At 42.1% G+C, this 21,614-nt stretch overlaps 1 protein-coding gene across 1 annotated transcript in view; it reads right to left on the bottom strand.

The window, feature by feature from the left end:
• Nucleotides 1-5,659: 5,659 nt before the first annotated feature.
• Nucleotides 5,660-21,614, bottom strand: part of LOC142396632 (ATP-binding cassette sub-family C member 4-like) — a 41,226-nt gene continuing 25,271 nt past the window's right edge. Inside the window, exons 22-31 of the mRNA XM_075479574.1 lie at nucleotides 21,305-21,424; nucleotides 20,670-20,780; nucleotides 20,446-20,546; nucleotides 18,278-18,469; nucleotides 16,430-16,585; nucleotides 11,015-11,104; nucleotides 10,382-10,554; nucleotides 9,457-9,562; nucleotides 7,978-8,112; nucleotides 5,660-6,584 (exon numbers count right to left, since the gene is read on the bottom strand). Of these exons, the coding sequence (XP_075335689.1) occupies nucleotides 6,507-6,584; nucleotides 7,978-8,112; nucleotides 9,457-9,562; nucleotides 10,382-10,554; nucleotides 11,015-11,104; nucleotides 16,430-16,585; nucleotides 18,278-18,469; nucleotides 20,446-20,546; nucleotides 20,670-20,780; nucleotides 21,305-21,424 (1,262 nt within the window). The 3' untranslated portion in view covers nucleotides 5,660-6,506. The remainder of the gene's footprint in view (nucleotides 6,585-7,977; nucleotides 8,113-9,456; nucleotides 9,563-10,381; nucleotides 10,555-11,014; nucleotides 11,105-16,429; nucleotides 16,586-18,277; nucleotides 18,470-20,445; nucleotides 20,547-20,669; nucleotides 20,781-21,304; nucleotides 21,425-21,614) is intronic.

Here is a 21,614-nt window from a genome sequence, read left to right on the forward strand (position 1 = left end):
CTTTTATGTTTCTGCTGCATCCCTGAGAGCAATCGATGGAACACTAAATAGAGATATGATACCAGCCATTATAGTAATTCAACAACACTAACAAAACAGAATAGATTGTATTATTGTAAACTCTAAAGATGGGATGTTCAAATTTCAATTAACTTTGGTTTGTATTTGCTGATATTAATTAAGAGGGCTTGCAGAAGGACACAAAAGGGACAGGTTTATTGTCTCAGATTATTCTCATGAAAGTAGCATTAATATGTGGCACAGCACTACATAATTAACTGGCATGGGAGGCGAGACATTACATTGGAATCCTTTTGATTTGTGGGCGGTAATAGCATTGGGCAAGAAACAGATTCTTTATTTCATTATTTGATAAGAAGGCCTTTAATGAAAATATCAGCCCGGGAGCAAAGCAAGTCAACATTACTACTTTAGTGTAAAAAAAAGGAAGAAAAAAAACTTGCTTCAAGGAGTGCTGTTGTAGGGGATGAATTACCTCATGACTATAGTTCATTTAATAAAATGTGAAACACACCTGGTGGGCTAATGGAGGGCAAATGTATAAGTAGCAGCATGAGCGAGAGGCGATGTGGCAATCAAAGACAAAGCAGCGCCTAGCCTCTCTTTGACAGGTTAATGAAATGCCTGCTTCTAGGTGTTCGTGTTGTGAGACTCAGCTCAGTCGCAGCGAAGCCTCTCCCGGAGTCTGGGTTTTGGTGATGTGACAGAGTTGTATCAGTGTCACAGAGAGCAATCATAACATTCCTTTCCTCTAAGTCCAAGGCTTGTTTTAAACTCCCTTGGCAGCAGAATGCTTTAGGGGGTCAAACACACCAAATCTCTGAACAATACTGGCCCACTATCAGTTACATCTCTCACCTGTAATCACTGGACGGCATTAAAAGCATCTTTTTTTTCTGTTCTGCATACTTTGACTGTGAATGCTTTTGAAATGAGTATAATGTAATCTGTGCCGCAGATATCTTCTGCTTTTGTGCATGTATCCAAGCAGTGAATGGTTGGGCCTATCGGTTACTCTCTGGAGGTGATGTATACACTCTCTGGAACAAAGCTACAAACAGATGAAGGATATAATATGCTACTCTCTCATTTTTCAGGGTTATTTGGCTTTTGGAAAGCCAATTTAGATGCCACCAGTTTCTTTTTCAAGAGGAATGAGCTCAACTTTGTGTCAAACCTAAAAGTCGCTCAATGCAAGAAAAAGCTAGAACTGTCCAGCAAGAGAATGTATATCACTGAAACGATTAGATGTTTACGAGCAAAGCTTAGCCACAAGGCAAAGAGGAACATTTCTACATGCAGTGTGTACTGTGAAATACAAAACCACAGCAAAACATAGAACGATACAAGTACAATACAAAATACACGTTTTTACAAATAAGCTTAATCGATAAAGTTATGTTACAAACACAAAATGTAACAACAGAAATCTATATAAATATAAGTGACGGGGTGTAAAATTTAATCATTTTGACATTATCTTCAAGATAGAAAAGTTTTCATTCCGTGACTGTAATGTGTGTCAGATTATCCACCTGGCTGTCTGTCTGTATTACCCTTTCACTTTCACACTGACAGTTTCAAGAATAAAGACACAGGTTTTAAATACGTCTCCCCACCGCACAGACATTCTCCACCAGATGTGCAACAGATAATGTCAGCCTCGTCTTCGAAAGCAACAGCAGCGACATCACTAAGTATTCAGTGAAGAAAGAAAGATTGCCGAATTTAAATCGGCTTTGACGCGAGGTGTCACTCACTGTTCCAAACATTCTTTTAATTAGAGCTGGAGTGTTTTCTACTCGGTCTTTAAGAAAAACGATGGAAAAAGACCTCAACGGTAAATTAAATTAGCGCAAGTTTCACTGGAAAAAAAGTGCTTAAACGATGCAAATCCTGAGTTTAAAACAGATACGTACAAAGCAGAGGAAGAAGCCATTTGAGCAATTACGAAGAGACATAAATGGTCTAGTCAGAGTACTCTGCTCCACTTTATCAGGCATCTCCAGCATTGTCCATAGGGAGTTAACTTTTAGATTGTTTACTGGCTCAAAGGCCAGGCATGCATCTGAGGCCACATAGGCAAGATAATGTATCCCAGGCTACAGAAGCAGGCAAATCACTGTGCATTAAGACTGGACACACAAAAGACAACAATGCCTTGCATAAACACTATTTAGAACTATTCACATGGCATTGAAGAGATGGGCGTCAACTCACTATTGCTGCAAAGCCGGCGCATTGTGCAGAGGTGAAAAGAAGTCTAATGAACAGGAAGCCTTATTTGAGAGAGCTGACAGTAACCATACAACAGCCGCATTGTGCGCTTGCCACCAACCCTGTGGGTCTCTACATTAGGAGAAATGATGAGAAAGTAACCCGAAAAGACACAGTAGGCCCTTGGACCCACGTAAATGCAACCAGACAATAATGGGGGACACAAGCTGTCCCCACCTTTACCCAAAGCTGCACGTTTACATGCACAGACATCAACTGCTCTCATGGCCAAGGATAAAAGCCCCCCGGCCAGATGGAACTTTGAAGTACATTTGGGTTAGTTTACCACCAAAGACTGCAATTTTACTGCAGCAGCAGTTAAAATACATGTCTTACATTTTAAATTAAATCAAACTCTGCAGGGGGAAAGTTGGAAATTCTGGAGTTTGCTGCAGAAGGGCTGCAGAAGGACTGCAAACACACACACACACACACACACACACACACACACACACACACACTCTTTCACATTATACCCCCTGCCTCAAGCTTCATCAATCTTCAACAAAGGAATGACATCACCAATAAGCATAGCCTTTTATAGCTTTAAGCAATAAGCCTTATTTACTGATGAGATAAGCCCTTGGCTATTGTCTACCCTCCACTTTGCTTCTTTCTCTCGCAACTGAAGAATCAAACGGCACTTTTGGAAGGTGGCGGAGCATGTCCAAGATTTAAGGCCGAAGCATGCAAAGAGATTTGGTGGCCTTTCAATGGGCCACATTAGCCAGTTTAGTTCAAAGTAGCAGGCATGGGTGAAACGAAAGAAACGCAAGCTTCTAGAAAGCACACTATTTCATATCAGCAACTTTTTTTTTATGTAAATAGTTTGGCACTTGTTTCTTTGCAAATGCAACACACCAAATCCCATACTCTACATTTGAAACACACCACAGCCTGGACAATTTACAAAATATAGTCATCCATTACATGTGTGACCTGTAATTATTGTTTGTAGCCGTGTGTTACTCAGCCAGTCCAGAAAGCCAAGCCGGGGTGGTCAGTAAACTGCTGAGGCACCGTGATACAGTGCGCTTTATTAACTCTCACGTGTGCATGCTGACAGGAACTTCTTGCAGCATCTGTTTTTCATGATACTGTAGAGACATTGCTTGCTGTCAGTCATGTGGCAAGTTGCAACGTGACGAGTAGTGGTACTGTTTTCTCTACTTCCACAAAGTCTGTCTGGGAAAACTTGGTCTAACTAGGTTGTTGTGACGATATAGAGAATATAGCATCAACATGTTCCAAATTGAGTGCCTATTTTTATCAAGATAAAAAGCCATTTTCTAACACACTGCATCCAGTGTCACCAGATATATCTTAAAATGCGCCATTTGTTGTTTGTTTTTCGGAGCTCTACACAGAGTTGCGTCAGGCCTTGGGAACTTGTCAGATATTCAGTTTGTAGTCACTTTAGAAAGGCTGAGCACAGAGTCTCTGGGGAATCGCTCTAGTCTCCCCATCTCCCCCCACCCCATGTCACCAGCCAGGAACAAAGCCGCCATAGTCAATTCTCCTAATTTCACTGCAGCCTGTCGAAATCCTGTTCTCCTTTTCTCTTGCTCTTCAACAAGCACTTTATGTTGGGATCAGTCAGGTCTGAGTCGCCCACAAAAACCTAAGGCTCTCGCTTCATCGTCTTTCAGCACCGGGTTTGACACTTCCCAGCTCCCTGCCATTCAGACGCCTTCGCCATGCAATTTGTTTCCATTTGTCAAACAGCAGTATCCATCACAAAAGAAAATGCTGGCACAACAGAAAGTTTGCAAAAAAAACATTGTCTCCAAAACCCAAAATGGCCCTCAGACTACCTACTTATTGGCCCGTAACAACACAACCTTAAACAATTTACAGCACTTTCACTTGTTACAGACACTTTTTACATTATTCTTCACTCAGCCGACAATAAAACATCTTTGAATGAATGCGGCAGGTATCGCACCCTCGAATCAGCACCAACAGATCACTTCCCTCTTAAAGTGTGGATGCTACAGTTTTAATTCATCATTTTATTCACTGCCTCCGCATTGTGCTGACTCCTGTTTTTATTTCTTTTGGATTAAACTTCATTGTGTGGACAACCAGGTTTCTCAAACATTTGTTTATTAAAGCCATATCAGCACTATGTTGACAGGCTTACTATTCGCACACCTATTCAGAGACGCCTTAAAATGGTGCCATTATTGGGGAACGTAGGAAGGTATCTGCCTAATAATACTTATTGTGCAAACTTTGTTGTCACCATTCTTGTGCTGGCTGTTATCGGGGGGGGGCGCAGGGAGGATATATGCTGACTCTGATGTAGATAGGGCCACGCGGATTTCTATTGTGGCAGCTGCCGTGTGGCGAAGTCCCCGATAGGGTTTGGAAAGCTGTCAATGCTGTGTCAGGTGCATTAGCACCTCAGAGACCCATGATGCTCCAGCTGCAGTGTGCCGATGTCTCCCTGGGCCCAGGCCGCCAGCCTGACACCCGACACAAAGTAATCACAGATCACAGCGTTTAATCACTGAAACAAGCACTCCAGAGGACCCCACTGTCAATATCCCACTCTCTCATTATCTGTTTGGATTGCACATCCACACTGTCAGATAAACAGAGTGGAAAATTAAGATTAAAAATATGGTAATTTCATTTCAGGCAGCAGGCTCCTCTCACTGCCCCATTATGCTATTGATTACCTCTGAATTCAATTTTTCTTTTCAATGTAAACTTTAATCTATTCGCAAGCCAACAATCCAGCTCCCAAGGGGCTATTTGAGAGTAAGTAACCATTTAATATGACTCCAGCTGAAGATTCATTGGCCTTAATGAATTGTGTAAATCACTCAGCTTTTAAAGGGACTGATGTCCCGCAGTTCACGACCCAGATTTGGTTCCTGGTTAAATAAGGTCTTTTAAACCATGCTAAGTGTTTACTGACAAGAATCTGAATGTGTAATCAGCGGCTCTGCTCGTTTTTCTGTACGAAGCCAGATCAAACAGCTCTTTTATAATGAAGCCGTGTAATGATGAAAATGTTTAAATAATAGAGCAGACCGCTGCACCACTCCTCCACTGAGACACATTTAAAAAAAATCACTTGACTCAACACAATAATCACTAGGTTGTTTTCTTTAACCACTTACCAATTTGTAGCATCGTGTTCAAGACCAGTCGTAACCACTGACCCAAGGCAAACACGCCATTCAGACGAGTGAATCCAGCGCCATCAACGCCGGGAGGAAAACGTTAAGTGAGCCAGCAGAATCACAGAGCAATATGAAGACAGCGCTTAAAAAATTCAAGCAATAATCTTTTATTGTATGTCGTTTGAATTTAATCTTCAGTAACTTACAGGTGAACATTCCCATCAATTATTTATGACTAAATGTGCAAACTCCTTTAAATACCGCCTTTAATAGCAATACATTTGTGTTGAAGCTGCTAAACTTCATCGTAATTAAAGTCAAAGTTATAGATTCTTAAAAGAAAGACAGTAAATCCAGCAAAACTGTAAAGACAGAGAGTTAATGTTACACTGGAGAAAACTCCTCAGAGCATTACAGGTCTGTCCTACGTCCCGTGGTGTTAATCAGTGTCACTGGCAAACATTACTGTTCTTTGCTGTCAAGAGCTGAGGTAGACATACTGTAAAACCGCTACAGTCAAAGTGCAGGTAAATTGTTCAATTAAAAGTGCAATTACTAAGAATTGATATTCTGATGAAGGCACAATGATTGCTGCAAACAACGGTGCGTCTTCCCAGGGTCTCCTAGTCTTCACATATCGTGAAAAGATCTACGTCCAACATATAACGTTTTGCCAAAACAGAATCATTTACGCCAGCGATAATTCATTGCCCTGGAATTAACACCTCTAATATGTGCAGTCTTTTGAGCGCCAGTGCAGAATTGAAGATACCCGAGAGGCCAGAACGAGCAATCATAAACATAGCAGTGTGTAATCAATAAAGAGCCATGCAGTAATATGCAGTCAGTGAAAGGCACGGCCTGCTTCAGATACTTGATTCTTTTTTTTTTTTTCTTTCCATTCGGGCCAAAAAGTCTTTGCCAATCAAATGCAGCTCATACTACACCTATGATGCCTTCTGGGAGTCAGAAAGTCATTTCAGTGCACATCGAGGAATCTTAGTGTGTCTTAGTGCGGGGAAGATTTGGTCTCTGATGGCTGACACGGGAGGACCACGGCGGCTCTTCAAACCGTCAAAGCGACGTCTCAAAGATGACACAGATGTCCTCAGCGTAGCACGCGTCAGTCACCCGCTTTTTGTTTGTGTGAACCTGAAAGCGGATCAGGGGAAGCAGTGTCACATCACAGAATGCAAGCACACTGCCCAATCTGAGCTGCGATCTGTTAAGGTGTGATTTATGACGGATCCAGTCAGAGCGCAGCGAAGGGATTTATCATCTGCCGAAGCATGCAAAAGTGGCTTACTGTATTTAGCCTAATAAACAACTGTGAAATTTGAGAGCAAACGTTTTTGGAGATAATCACGGGAATTATTTGCGGAGTTAATTTTCTCGAGCAGGGGCTTCTGAGCTGAAAAACTGGATTTCAGTTATTGTTCAAGGTGTCTACAAATTTACGTGACTCCTTTACACAAAGGAACTCTGACAGACTTAACAATTTCGGCAAAGAAAGTTTGTGAAAAGGAGGCAAAAAGCTTGAGATGTACTGTCTACTCCAGGATTCGCTTTCAGCGTGGACAAAAGAGCTCGAGGTTGATATCAGATTATTGAATGTGTTTTAACCTTGACTGACAACTATAGAAACTTGACACACAACATGTGGACCATCTCAGTATTTAATAAGTGGCGCTAGTCAGTTTTGGATGCCGAAGTAATCTGATCTAAGGAGAGCACCCTACAATAAAGAAAAGAAAACGTAAGGGCTTGAACAATGTCACTACCAATCCTACAGTGTGCGGGGAAAGACGATACCAAATAATACCACAGTGTGCTGAGTCTTTGAAATCAGTATTTTACTCATTTCACTTCCCTGGCTGGGAAGATACAGTTCTGCTGATAAATTTGTGCGGGGGACAGAGAGAAAATGAAATGATGCCTACTTTTTCTTATTTCACAAAGACCTGTTTGAAGTTGCAATATGGTATCTGTGGTCCCAGACAGATGCACATAAAATGGAATTGAACAATGAATAGCCAGCCCCTTATCTGTTCAGTGTCTGAAGGGGGAAATACATCACAAATGAATTTCACAGGGAAAAAATATGGACATTCTCCATTACAGTAATCCCCATAGAAAGTTTATCCCAAATCGCAATGAAGTTAAACCCAATATTTGAAAAATGAAAAAAAGATACAGTGCAATGAAAGCTGCTTTTCTAGAATCATCGCTAAAATGATCTCAAAATTACATTATGAGAAAAAAAAGATTGCGCGGAGAGTTTCTTTGATAGCATCAGTGGATGTAAATCTACAAAGGGGCAATTTCTCTTTTGAAATTAATGTAATGGTGATGCTCCAAGTGGGCGTTGAATTAAAATGGTAATCAAGTGTCTTTGCATTGTCAGGGTTATGCACATCTTAGCTGTATTATTTTGGAGGTGAGCAATGAAGTCTGGAGCTAAACAGAAAGCCTGGGATTAGTGTGCCACAAATGGTCTCTTATTTAGTGACAGACCTGTCCCGGGACAAAAAGTGGATCGGGCTACCTGTTTGGCTGTGTGCAGCAGTGACGCAGCCTCTGCTCTGCCTGTCTGTTGGACCATCTGGTAGAAGAGCCCATCGTGGTTCTGGAGCAGCACGTAAGGCTCGTCATACTCCTGGATCCTGCCAGCGTCCAGAACCTGCAATCACACACACAGTATAAATAGCGGGTGGGTGTGTGAGCCACCGGCTGTATACTTTGCTTTGGGGAAAACTGACATTTCAGCTGTTTCATTGCTGAGTGAGGCATGCAGACAGTGCAAGTTGAATGGGGGAAACAGTAGTTGGGTGCACATAGGAACCATCCATTTTATGTGACTCATGCAACAGCAAACACCAGTGTCCATTTCTGCGCGGAAGAGCCATTGACAAAGAGAGCAACCTGTTCGCAGTGTGAAAGTCAAGTACGCTGACTCTGACAGACGAGAGATCAGTGATTTATCCGTGTATTTACCCGGGCATCGCAGAAGCATAGGGGTGGTCCTCAGCCAAATCCAACAATCACACCTTTAAGACGCGCTCGTGAATTACCATCATTTCTGTGTCATCACATGCCTCGCAAACCACACAAAGAATAGTGCCAGTTCAAGCAGTTTGGAAAGAGGCTGCAATTATATCATAGACTAATTTTCACAAGCCCGATCCCCTTACAGCAGTAATGAGCAGTTTGTTATCAGTAAAGCCTAGTTTCAGGGAGTGTTTAGTGTGAAAGGGAGACTTCTGCACCTGCTGTCTTATTATAAAAGTTTTGGAGCAGGCTGGCAGGAGACGGAGGTTCTATCCTGTAAAGCGTTCTCCGTTTTACAGGATAGAACAGGTCCCTGTTTAGTTCTCCTTGAGTGAGTGGGGGGCATTTAACACGAGTGTAGGTGTGAAACGGTCCCCACTGTGTGATACTTGGCTTTTCTCAGCAACCCTCTCAGTGCCCAAGAAGCCACCAGGTCACGCCCCGTCTTCCATAGAGGATTAACAAATGCTGCCACAAATGGCACTAATTGGCACCTCTGCAGGCAGTAGCAGGGAAAGGCCAAAGATCAAGTGGCACAGGCGTAGGTTCACTGAAAGAGAATGCTGTGAGGGAGAAGTCAGGCCAGCTGTTGCAGTAGAAGGGAATTTAATCAGCAGATTGTGCTGCGAGGCACTGATTATAATGGAAAGAGGTGTCCGTAAGCTCTGGATCTCAGGTGTGTTGGAGAAACAATAAAAAATCAACATGAGGCACATTTGAGGGCAGGAAACTTTAAATTCCAAAAAGTCTGAACGTAATGAGAGGCCCATTGTGTTCAGACTTCAGACAGACAAAGAAGACAGTAGCAAAGGTCTGTCATAAAAATGAGCTAAAAGCATTAAACTGAAAGGCTGTTTTTTTTCATCTCTTTTTAATAATTGCTTTCTCTGTCACGAACTTGTACGAGGACAAGAGCCTCATTTCAATATACTGACTGAAGTGCCGGACAATGGAAATTTACCGCGTCCTTACTTACCAGTATTCTGTCACAGTCAATGATAGTGTTGAGCCTGTGAGCAATCGTGAGGACTGTGCACTCTTGAAACTTGTCCCGGATAGTCTCCTGGATGAGGCTGTCAGTTCTAAAGGGGCAGGGAACACAACACCTGAGAACAGAAAAACGCTCTCTTCCTATAGAGCCTTGGGCAGGGATTTTACGCTGCCCCAGAACAATGGCTCATCAGCAGCAAGATATGTGCAGTAGCTGACAGAGAGTATAAAGGCTATCAGGCATCCAGAGCCGGTAGATTTTAAATGAAGCTGTCAAGTTGTGTTTGAAGTGCAGACTTTCAACTTGAATTTAAGCGGTTTAGCAAAAATATCAAATTAATTGTATAGGAGTTTTCTCATACTGTAATCTGTCACAGACTCAAATGTAAAATGAGTAGCCTAAATTGATGTAAATATACATTTTTACCACATTTACTTAAAAAAACATACGAAAAGGAGGCCAAATTAGACTTTGCAAGAAAAAACATATATTCATGAGCCATATGAAAGCTCCCATTAATGCTATCAAATGCATATCCAGCTACTTGATCCAACTTTGACCCTTTACATCCTTAATTTGTCTTGAAACAGTGAAACCAAAAAGACAGAAAAAACAGGCCATGAAACAAATTTAAAATTGAGAAACCATGTAAATATGGGTGCAACTCTTGTAATATTCTCGTTAAGCCATAGAATTAGAGCAGAAACATTGCCCTTTGGTCATGTATTTACTGCCTCATTTCTAACTCATTGCATTGGTGCATGGAGGCAACAGGTGGTCAAATACTTATGGACTTGAAAATATCAGTACATATCAATCTGGATTGTACACCATTCCCACATCGATGTATAATAATTACAACTATAACTTTGTGAATAAAGTTAAGTATAACTTGGACATATCCCCTGACCTCAAGTCCACATTGGCTGTGGCTTCATCTATAATGAGGATGCGGTTTTTCCGGAGGATGGCCCTGGCCAGGCACACCAGCTGCCTCTGGCCCACGCTGAAGTTAGAGCCTGACTCAGTCAGCATCGTTTCTAGCTTATTGGGTAGCTCCTCCACCACGGCCTTCATCTGCACCTGCAGAGAGGGAGAGCACAGCCCCAACCCTTCATTACTCCAGCATAAAGGCACCCTGTTGAGATGTCTTTAAAGAGCCATCCAAACACACCCATTAACTGGCTGGCACAATGGAGAGCCAGGTCCACTGATGACCTTGGCCAGTGCTCTCTTGTGGCCAGCCTCTAGCTTTAATCCAGGCCACCAAACCCATTCAGAGGCAGGACCAGGAGCTGAAGCCCTTCACTGTGGGGGGAGCCTTCATCCTGGTTGCCCTGACTGCCCAAACACATCTCCCCCAGCACTTTCAATGGCTCCCCGTTACAAGCCGCACATTGAGCTGGGCCCCATGGCCCTAATGGGATTTCCCCCCATGACTTGTGGCGAGCAGGGAGGCTGAATGGCAGCATTGTACAGGGGGACAGAGGGATCCCCCCCCTGGGCTGGTGAGGGGGAATCATTCAGAGCCATGCTGAAGTACCTCTTGGAGTGCATTCCACAGGTCCTCATCTGTGTGCTGACTGAAAGGGTCCAGATTCTTCCTCATGGTGCCCGTGAAGAGAACTGGGTCCTGTGGATAGATGGATATAGAAAGAGAAGGCCGTAGCCAGTTAAGATAATGACAAGGGGGACGATGCATAAAAGGGTTAAGATAGGATTTATCGAAGACTGCTCGGCAATGTGTGAGGGGAAGATGTTCACAAAGAGCTTGGTCCTCTCTGGAACTCTTTTCAATGCTCTCACCAGCTATGCTTCAATACGTTGATCTTTTTACTTGTAAAACCAGAGTTTGTGCACTGGTGCTACTGGACAATAGTCGTGCAAGATTTTCTACTTATATAATGCATAAAAGAATTGCACAGAAGTGGGCACCAGAAACCAAAATTTGCCATATGTACAAGCTTCTGTCATTAGTGGTAATCACATCAGCTGACAGCCCATACAAAAGGCCAACCGCATACTTCAGACATCAAGGATGTGCAAGACATGTATTTATGGTAAGCCATGAACCTGAATGAAGGTTCAGCCTCACAGTCTTCTTTCGAAGAGTAAATATAGCTCTTCATTACAGTGTAAAGCTAAAAGCCTGTATGTCCACAGGGACTGTTCCAACATGCCTCTCTGTTTGTGGTAAACCTGATCAACAGAAGGAATCCAGTGTCAGGTCATACATGTATTCATAAAAGTGAAAATTGGCTGGTCCCTCTTACCTCTCGTGGTACACAGCTACTGTAGATAATCATACGGCATTGTTTCTGCATTGTTCTGTCATTGAGCAAACATAACCGGGATTTCCTATGAGACATCACAATGTGTCTCTGGCACTTAAGTTGTTATAATGACCATGTGAAAGAAAATACTTCAGTGAGATGCGATTGACATTGTTGGGCAGCAGCTATCCGAAACCAGATCAGATGAGTCTATAGTATCCTCATCGTATCTAAGGCAATGTGATGACTCAGTTTTACTCATCAAATGATGTGACCTCAGTTCGAGACATGATACATTCACCTGGCAACTGTGCCAGTAGGAAAAGTAAGGTACACAAGGGGTTTCAAAGGCTAAATGTCTGTTATGGTCCCTGTTTTTAATTGTGTTTTTGTTTAGATATTCCATGTTGTTTCTGTTCTTTACTTCCTGTTTTATTCTGAACAGGTTTTCCTTGGTACAGCCCTGTGAACGTCGCTCGCTCCTTTGTTGCTTCTCATCCAGGCTGTCAGCTTGTTCACTTACTCTGTAAAGTGTTTTCTAGAAAGAGGAATCACAAAGGGATAGGGGTAAACAGCTGCCGACGCATTTTTCGGATGCAACTTGAATGCAGCCGCGCTTGATGATTATGAAGCTACATGTCACATAAACTAACGCTGGAAGGATACCTGCACGCCAAATCTGAGGGGATGGATAGCATAGGTTTGCATAGAGTTTTTCAAGTGTGTTCAGCTACTTGACTGGCGGGCTTGTGGTGGAATCCCACCTATTTCAGTTGGTGCCTTCAGATGCACCTTTGGCTCCCTGCGGCTGACAGCCAACGAGAACCAGTGGTGACGTAAGAAGCAGAGTGCAAAATGTCTGCAGTTAGGTCGGACGCAACGTCAGAAGCCTTATTGTAGGCTAAATATAAATAACAAAGCACTTGGCTGGTTTAGTGCTTCTTCATTAAATTTCACCACTTCCTCAAAACCATGTAAGTCATTCAAGAAGACACGATTGAGCCTTTTAACGCGATAAATTTCTCTTATCATTCACTGTAGTTCAGAGTATGATGTCATTATATTCTACTGTAGGTGATAAAGTTGCGGCAGAAGAAGAAAAGAAGAAGAGATCCTCCACAGTTTCAACCTCAGACTGATCTAACACGTTTATTTTTTTTGCTCATGTTAAACCTCATCATGTTAAACCAGAACTAAAGGGATATTTATCGTCTTATATCATCATACAGTGAGTGTTACTGGTTTCTGTTGGAACAGTGAGGTGTTCCGATCTAAATCTGGGAACCTATCTAAATAGATTTTATCTAAATAGATTTTTCTTCTTTATTTGGTAAGAGGAAAGGTGAAGCAACAAGGGCACCTCTTACAATGTTTTTTGTCAGCCCATTGCCACCAGTTTTGCCAGTGCCAGCTGCTCCTATTTTCATTCTGATCCCTGCGCAGCCTTTGCTAAAGTCTATTTAAGAAAACAATTGATGTGCTTTTTTCCAGCGATTAAACTTTACCATAATTACCATAAAAGTAATACTATAATTCACATTTACCTTAAATCTATATAATAACTGTTTTTGTCAAACAAAACGTGTCACGCATTTAAAAGGTTCCAATCTAATATTAGTTATCGCCTAACAGTCTCAATACTTGTTTGTGGTCACCACTGGTCACTGGAGCTTGGCTTGTGTGCGTTTGTGTCTCATGTAATTGAGTCAGTTTTGTGTGTTTGGTTGTGCCGGCCCAATCCATTTCAGGATTTGTCACCTGACTACTCGTACAGCATACAGCTTATGTGTGTGTGTGTGGTGTGAATACTAATAAGGAGAATTAGCAGTTTCACTGTATGTCTTTTCAATTGCACTCTGCTATCGTCAGCTTTTGTTGCTGGACAACCGCATGAGAGGACAGAAGTAAGGTATAATTTCTTTTGTTTAAGCTGAAATCAGCTGAAACACTCAGTGTATTGAAGTCCAGGTTGTAGACACACCTATTTTCAGCTGCATTTGAATAAAGCTCCAAATCTGAAGCTTGAGTTTCAGAACTTAATCATATTTTATCATATTTTATCTATTGTTCTAATTTATTTCTTTTTTGTTTAAAATTTAAATCGGGCTTTTCATTTTTTACTGTTTTAATGTAACTGTAAAGCACTTTGAATCACCTTGTTGTTGAATTGTGCAATACAAATAAACTTGCCTTGCCTTGCCTTGCCTTATTTTTCTCCGACGAAGGAAGAAGTGACAGAGGGCCCAGGTTTGGGAGTCACAGTTCAGCCCTGGTGATTTCCATCTGTCCCCACAACACTGACATAACACTGTATGCATACAGAAATCTTTCTGGTTGGACTGTATCCAACTACACAAACTGCAGCTGCAACTACGGAATAATCTTTGATCTACTAATTGTGAATTAATATAACAAGAAAAGTCATTTGAGGTGTTAAAACAGGACAATTCTTTGTATACACTTTTTTTCAGAACCATTTTGCCTTCATTGCGGCAAAAGCAAGCTCGTAATAGCATGTCTCTAACAAAATGACTGTTTAGACTGAACAACTTCTGTTTCACATGTGGTTCAGGTGCATAATCAACAAATTAATTCTGAAATCCTGACGGGTTACTGCAATCTCAGTGGGTGAGAAAAACACGGCAAGACGCTATGAGCGTCAGTGAATGGAGCACATTCTGTTGCTCCATAGCTGTTAGATCCAGGCTGGTATGCATGATGTACTATTTTTTATTTTTTTTTCGATCAATGTAGCGCACAGCTTTTGTGCACTACTTTTGGTGTACCGCATGATGAGTTTACAGTGCACCGTGTAGTGGATGAGAAGTTACAGCGCTGTTCCGTCTAGACTGTTTGGATTCCCGTTTTTAGTTTCTGTTAAGTCAATACGTTTATTAATATCGTTTCTTTTTTTTTTCTTCTTCGTCCAGCGGCTTCCTGTGTGTGCCTGCGTTTGGGTTCCCCTCTTTGACCACACAGTGTGACAGTGTCTGGCATAAAAGTTGCAGAAACTACACCGTCCATGCCTCTACCTCTGCTTTCCTACAGGTCAGCGTCAGAGCCAACGCTGTGAAACCGACACAGGAAAAAACACAACACGCAGAAATAAATATGAGAATCACGCCCCAAACAAATCACGTCCTGTGGATCTGAAGACTGAGGACGAACAGCTGAGCTTCCATGCATAATAATAAAGCTTCGGAACCTTATCCCTGCTACCTGTGCCCCAGCAAAATGTTCCACCTCTTCACTTCCAATGAGCTTTTCCCTCTGTCACAAAAAATACCACCTTGTCATTAAGCCAGCAGAGGTCCAAACTTAAACTAGTTTTGCGACATACTTTAATTGAGGATTCAGTGTTCGGCTGTTAAAAACTGCTTTCAAGCACAGCTTTCCATAGACCGATTATGTGCTCCACCAACTCTAAGCCCTCTGTTTGTCATAGAATTCATTTTATACTATGTATTTCCAGAGAATTCAATAGAGACTGAAATGGATCCTTTTTAATGCCATATGCTAATATGAGCTTATCATAATCAAATCTGTAGGTGGTGAATAATAAAACTTCTCTCTGGCAACGTATAGTAACACACCACTCTTAGATTCTATGTGAAATCTACCGCAGAGAGCAATCAAGATTTCCCTTCAGCTGAAAGGTTGAACGGATATCATTTCATCTCCGTCTTCCAGGAGAATAACGAGGCTTTCAGATTTATTTTTGTAAATCCAAGAGACTTCTCAACATATTTATGAAGTTGAAAAACTAAGAATGCAGCACAGAGAAACTCCACTTCTCAGAGCGCTGCCTGCATAATGAAAATGCCACCCGGCATGTGATACAGATGGATGTGGAGTTAAAGTTCTGAGTCGTAACCTGCCACTTTTATCAAGTCTCTCCCTCTAGGAGAGGCAGAAAGAGTAAACAAAATCCCATCAAACGTACATCACATCCATCACTAACTAGTTTAGACCAGAAAGTAAAACTTTATCTGAAGAAGCAGCGATGCCAGCAAGCTATCAAATCAAAGAGGCATTAATGAAATTGTTTTTGGGCATCTTGGCTGCAGTCTAGAAATGTTTGAGACTTGGGCTAAGAGAAGGTGTACATGGGGACTCTGTGTGCGAGGATGGGGGAGACGTCTTCTAAGCAGCTTTCCCATGTTTGGGGGGTAGAGGGCTAATCCTCTGTCAGGGATGGGGAACTGCTCTCTTCACAGTACGGGCCGTGGGAGTCTTTTCCCCTCCCTCCACTCTGCTGACACTCACCCGCAGGCTGGCATTTTCTTAATGCCGTATCAGTTTCAACAAGCGGAAATAAAGTTAAACTGTCTCAAGGCATCCGTTTGTCTCACTTTCAGAAATCCCCGGAGTGATGACTGTAATTCTCCTCACTTGTTTTAGCTTTTTTAAAGCCAAGCATGTAAGGAGAAGAAAAAAAGGGAGGGGAGGCAGAGCATTAAGCTGTTGCCATCGTTCATCTGACTTTTCTGTCATTTCTCAATCGTGAGGTATCTCAGAACCTTTGAGAAGCTGACAAAACAAAGCAGATTTAGAAAAGGACAAATAGTTTGTCAGAGTGCTCGATGTACTTAATGACATATAACATCTCTATTTTGAACTAATGCCAATCAAATTTCTGTCATTTTTAACTACCAAGACACAAATCTAAGAATGTTCGTGGGCACCTGAGGGATGATGGACATTTTCTGGCGCAGCGTGTGCAGACCAATCTCAGAAGACAGAAAGCCATCGATCATTATTCGTCCCTCGGGTTCCGCCAGTCGAAACAAGGCAGAGATCAGGGAGCTTTTACCAGCACCGGTGCGTCCAACAATGCCAACCTAGGGTGGAGAGAGCTTTTGTTAAATCCATAACATTTCAGTAACGGACAAAAAAACGAGACATGAATTAAAAAAGGTTCGAGTTAGACCCAGCTGGCTGTGAAGTGAAGTGTCAATTTGTAACCGTTTTCATCTCCGCAATCGTGCCGCTGAGCTCAGGTCAAGACCTCCGCTGGGTCAGTCCAGACCTTTTGCAGTGTTTCCAAATGCACCTTCAGTAAAGCGAGTATCTATCCTAGCTGCCACCCCAGAACTTCCCACAGAAAAATGTCCCCACAGAATAATGCTGCCATCACCATGTGGTATTAAATCTGAAATTGTGGTTTTCTTTGTCCAGCTGTGAGACGCTGTATGGACATTTAATTGCATTCTTAATTATCTCCTATTATTTCAAATAGGCGTGGTCTAATTAATTCTGACAATGGGATATCATTTTCGTATATAACTTTGAATAAATAGTTCAAAACAATGTATCCATCTTAAGACGAGTCTGAGAATAAAAGATTACCTGCATCTGCTAATGCAGAGCATAGACCTGAAGAAGACTAGAAGCCCAGCAGAGCAGGAAAGAACAAACCGCTGACAGTGTTTTATTCAGAAGACTTTTGCCAAAAAGCTGAGCCCAGAAAGACGCAGACTCATTTTGTTCTGCACCGTGGGTGGAATCCAGTAAAGGGAATGACAACGAAACCATTGGACAAATTACAGCTTGTTCCACCTGAACTGAACTGATGATGCTTGTTATATCTATCACGCAGTCAGTTGGAAAACCTTTCGTACTGACAGGGCTTCACCAAACACCGAAGAGACATCTCAGCAGCCTGTGCTACTGTTTCTGTAACTTTAACTTGATCCATCCTCTTTGATGTGCTTATGAAACCGCATGTAGAACATTTTGAGCTACTGACCAGCAACGGTTTCTCTGAAGAGGAGGCACCAAAATCAATATTGTGAACTACAGTTAAGCTGCAGTGTGGCAAATGAAATGCAAGAGTGAAAACTGGATATTGACCCGACTGTCTAATTCTTGGGAGAAAAGTAAAACGCCAATTATTCTAGAAATGGAGAGCTGTGGTGTTCTTAGTACGGTATTTTCTGATGAATTATTTTCAATATATAAATGCAGTTGCTATAGCCACAAGGTGCAGGTAAAACGGTGTCAAGGGAAAAGTCAGGATAAACAATGCTTTTTACCCCCCATAGCATGTGCAGGGATCCCTCCCATGGGCTGTCAGAGCCTGGGCCTCTGTACTTATCAGCCCATCCATTGTGAAATCAGCCGCTCTGGCCAACCATAACCATGCAAAATACACCCCCTGCATTAAACACAATTTCAATCATCCTCAACCATCTCCCTCTGCCTCCGTCTCTCTCTAGTCCTTTCCCCCTCTCTCAGCCTCTTCTCTCGCTCTTATACTGAATAAATAGTTGTCATCGTCAGGTAGCTCAAAATGCAAATTGGAAACAAATGGATCCACTTGAACAGTCTTAATTACATGATATGTATTCCATGAATCACAAATGGTATAGTCCCGAAGATTCAGCCGCACAATACGATGTCCCTTTAATAATTGATTTAGAAAATAATGCCACATAAAAAAGAATCACAGCACAGCTTCTACTTCGGCTGCATATCAAGTCCCAGGCTGAGCGCTCCGCTGAACACGCACAGGTGGGAATAAAGACAAGAACCTTTTCTCTAGATGCGAAGACAACACTCAGGTTCTTTAGGACCAAAGGCTCGCTGGCACTGTAAGAGAAGTCGACTCTGTCAAAGGTGATGGAGCCTGTCTGGGGCCAGTCATCTGGAGGCTGCTTGTCCGTCTCCCAAGGCGCCTCACTCTCCAGCTCTGCATACTCAACCACTCTCTCGACTGATGTCATCTAAAAGAAATAATATAAATGTATCCAAGTATGTTATGTCATGATTGAGCGGTGAAAAATAATCACGTCAACACTGCATGATGCAATAAAAAGAAAATGGAATAATCTTTAAGTACACCTTGCACCTAAAATAGCAAAAAATAAAGATTCAAAATATAAAGCAAAGCCTCAGACTGTTTTGTCAAACTGAAAAGGCTCTCTTCAAAGACACAAAAGATGATATAGACATGTTTTCACAGGTTTTCAGGTACTCCCCGAGAGAGTGAGTTTAAAAGAGCAATAAAGATCGTTTTATGTAAAGATGTGGAGAAACGATCGCTCTGACATCATATCAAAGACGTCTATGTATTGAGTTGTGGGGATATCTACTGAAGTTGACTTGCCAACCACCTTCACCCATTATGCCATTTCCCAAATTGCTCTCCTCTTGTTTTAACCCCACCCCCCAGATATGTGAGCAGAGGAATCAAGGACAGAGATGAGGAGGAAGGAAGCAAGGCGACAGAACACACATTCAACTTGTAGCCTAACACTAATTATTCCTGTGAGATGAGTATTAAATATATGGGTAGAGTAGATATTTACTTTGAATTGAATTTAAAGAATAGGACTCGTGTGCCACACCTCGAGACATCAAGGGTGCAGGAAAAGGAAACACTGGTGTACCCTCACTTATAGCTTCCTCCAACAAGCCTCCTGTCTCCTCGATCCTCTCTCCTGTGGGTGTACTTTAATATTTGAGATATTTTCTTTCAAAACATTTGGCCGTTAATCATTTTCAGGTAATGGGCATGAGGAGGGAGGAGAAAGGAGACAAAAAGGAGGCTGAAATGAGACAAATGAAAAGAGCCCTTGGTTGGTGTCCATGAGTTCATGTAATACAACCAGCAAATGTCCAGTCTGCACTCAATGAAAATAAAAAGGAAGAAGCACTGCCCATCTGGAACCTTTTTCTTTTACACGGTCTACAAATTCAACCCCTTGTCAATATAGTAGACGGACAGATGAGTTAGCCTATTATGACCTGAGGCTTTCTTTACAAAACTCTTCTTAAAACTGAGGATTTTTCGGAAAACCTAAAACAGTTCTTAATCCTTTTATTTCTGAGCCTCTGAAGAAACTACAAACATGACATAGAAACCACTCGAGAAGTTAAACCTTCCTTTTTTCTCTCTGAGCGACAGACTTGACCTTGAAAAAATAGAATTGGTTGTGTTTTAATGCGATGCACTTGGTAAGAGACAACTGAAGAGCACGGATGACTGGGAGATAGCCGGCTGGCATTGCTTTGTTTTCAGCTAGAGAAAGGCTTATTGAAGTGTGTGCTTGAGGAGTTACCAATCAATCTAATATATTTCAAGAAACAAAAATCCACGAGCACATCACATGGAGGTGTTTCTGCTCCAATACTGCTCACAGTATGGGTGACACTGAGGTTTTTGTAGTTGTGATGAAGTAAGTTGGTCGCTTTTTGTGACTTTCATCACCAAGAATGTTTTTTTTTCGTGCAGGTTATATCAAACTCTGGTCTTTAAGACACTAAACCAACACAGTTAGCTTTCCTACCTACAATGCCCTTAGTGGAGTTAAAGACAGACGAATACACTACGGCAACCCAGAAGCATCGTCTTTGCTGGTCTTGTTTTGTGTTTTTTTAACTTCAAATGAAAAGTATGTGGAATGATAGCTTTTATGGTAGCTTCTTTTTCTTCGTGTAACTCCTGTTCAAATCGTAATATGCTTTAAATTGTGCGCTATGATGAGCAGGGGTGCTTTGAGTGGCAAGTGAGTGACATAGCAGCTACCCAATGGACTTCCATTTTCTCATTTAGTTCTCTGCACACCGCTGTTGGCGAGACAAGGCTTCAAAAAAGGGAGTCTACAAACCAGTGGTTGATGCCACGGAGGAACGGCTCTATAAACAATAAATCTAACTAGGAATTATTTACAGGGAGTTGAAATGTAAATGTTCTCACCATGTTCTCGATCTCTGCACTCTGTCTGACGCCCCACTGGAACATGCCTGTGAGTGTAACCGCGTAAGACAGAGCCAGACCCACGGCACCTGGTTCCAGGCCTGTGACATCAGACCGAAACGGAAGGTTAAGACGCAATTTTCTGAGTTTATTATTGCGTTCTCAGAACTAAAGTCTCAAAGGCCAACGGCATGCTACACGTGTGCCTGTGTCCCATACAGTACCTTCCCTGAGGTAGAGGCAGCCGAAAGCAGTGATGGTGACAAAAACAGAGCAAATTCCATCCAGACGCACAGCAAACCAGCGAGAGGTCGTCAGGAATAAGAACCAGGCCGCTGTCCACAAAAACAACCATAGAGATGGATGACATTTATTTCCGAAGTCCAAAATTTTGCAGCTATATCCACTATTTGGGAATCCGCCTTTGCACCCATGGACTATTGTCTAATGGCTTATCAAGTCATTAGGGGCAATAATTATGAATTCAAAAGTCAAAGTGTGCACAAATGTTCGCAGACATCCAAATATCTTTGCCAAGACTAAATAAACTAAAAACTAAATGGTTATCAGATTGTCAGCAAACAGGCCCTTTGCTCTTCATAAAACTGTTTATTAGCATGCAGCCAAAGCCTTCTCAAATGTGACTGGTCAATACAACAATGACTGCAGACACCAAAAACATTACGGCATCAAAAAACCTGCTCCTTGCTAACAGATTCTCCATATTCACCCTCAGGTGTCTGTTTATAGAGACAACAGACCTTAAGCAAAATGCATGCCTTGATTTTTTTTTTTTGTTTGTTTGTACTTTTCAACTGAAACTGTTTTTCATATCCTGACCTGACCTGAAGCTCCTCACCTGAGTGAAGATCTTGAAACTCATCAAACATTTGCTGGAACCTCTGCTGAACCCTGAAAGCACGGATGGTGCTCAGGCCTTGGAGGGTGGAAGAAAGGTGGGAGAAGACAGGACTCCGAGCTGTAAGAAATACAAACAGTCCACTGTTAGCAAGGAGACAATATAGAATGTGTTAAGGGAGCTAAGCTGGGCACATTTAAAAGTGCAACTCTCAAACCATGTTTATTCCTTTTCAATTAATGACAGTTATGAAGAGAACATACTCTTTCAGTGATATTTTGTCAATCGGGTGAAGATGACGTGATGTGGT

This window comes from Odontesthes bonariensis, chromosome 12 (genome assembly GCF_027942865.1).
Source record: "Odontesthes bonariensis isolate fOdoBon6 chromosome 12, fOdoBon6.hap1, whole genome shotgun sequence".
NCBI lineage: Eukaryota > Metazoa > Chordata > Actinopteri > Atheriniformes > Atherinopsidae > Odontesthes > Odontesthes bonariensis.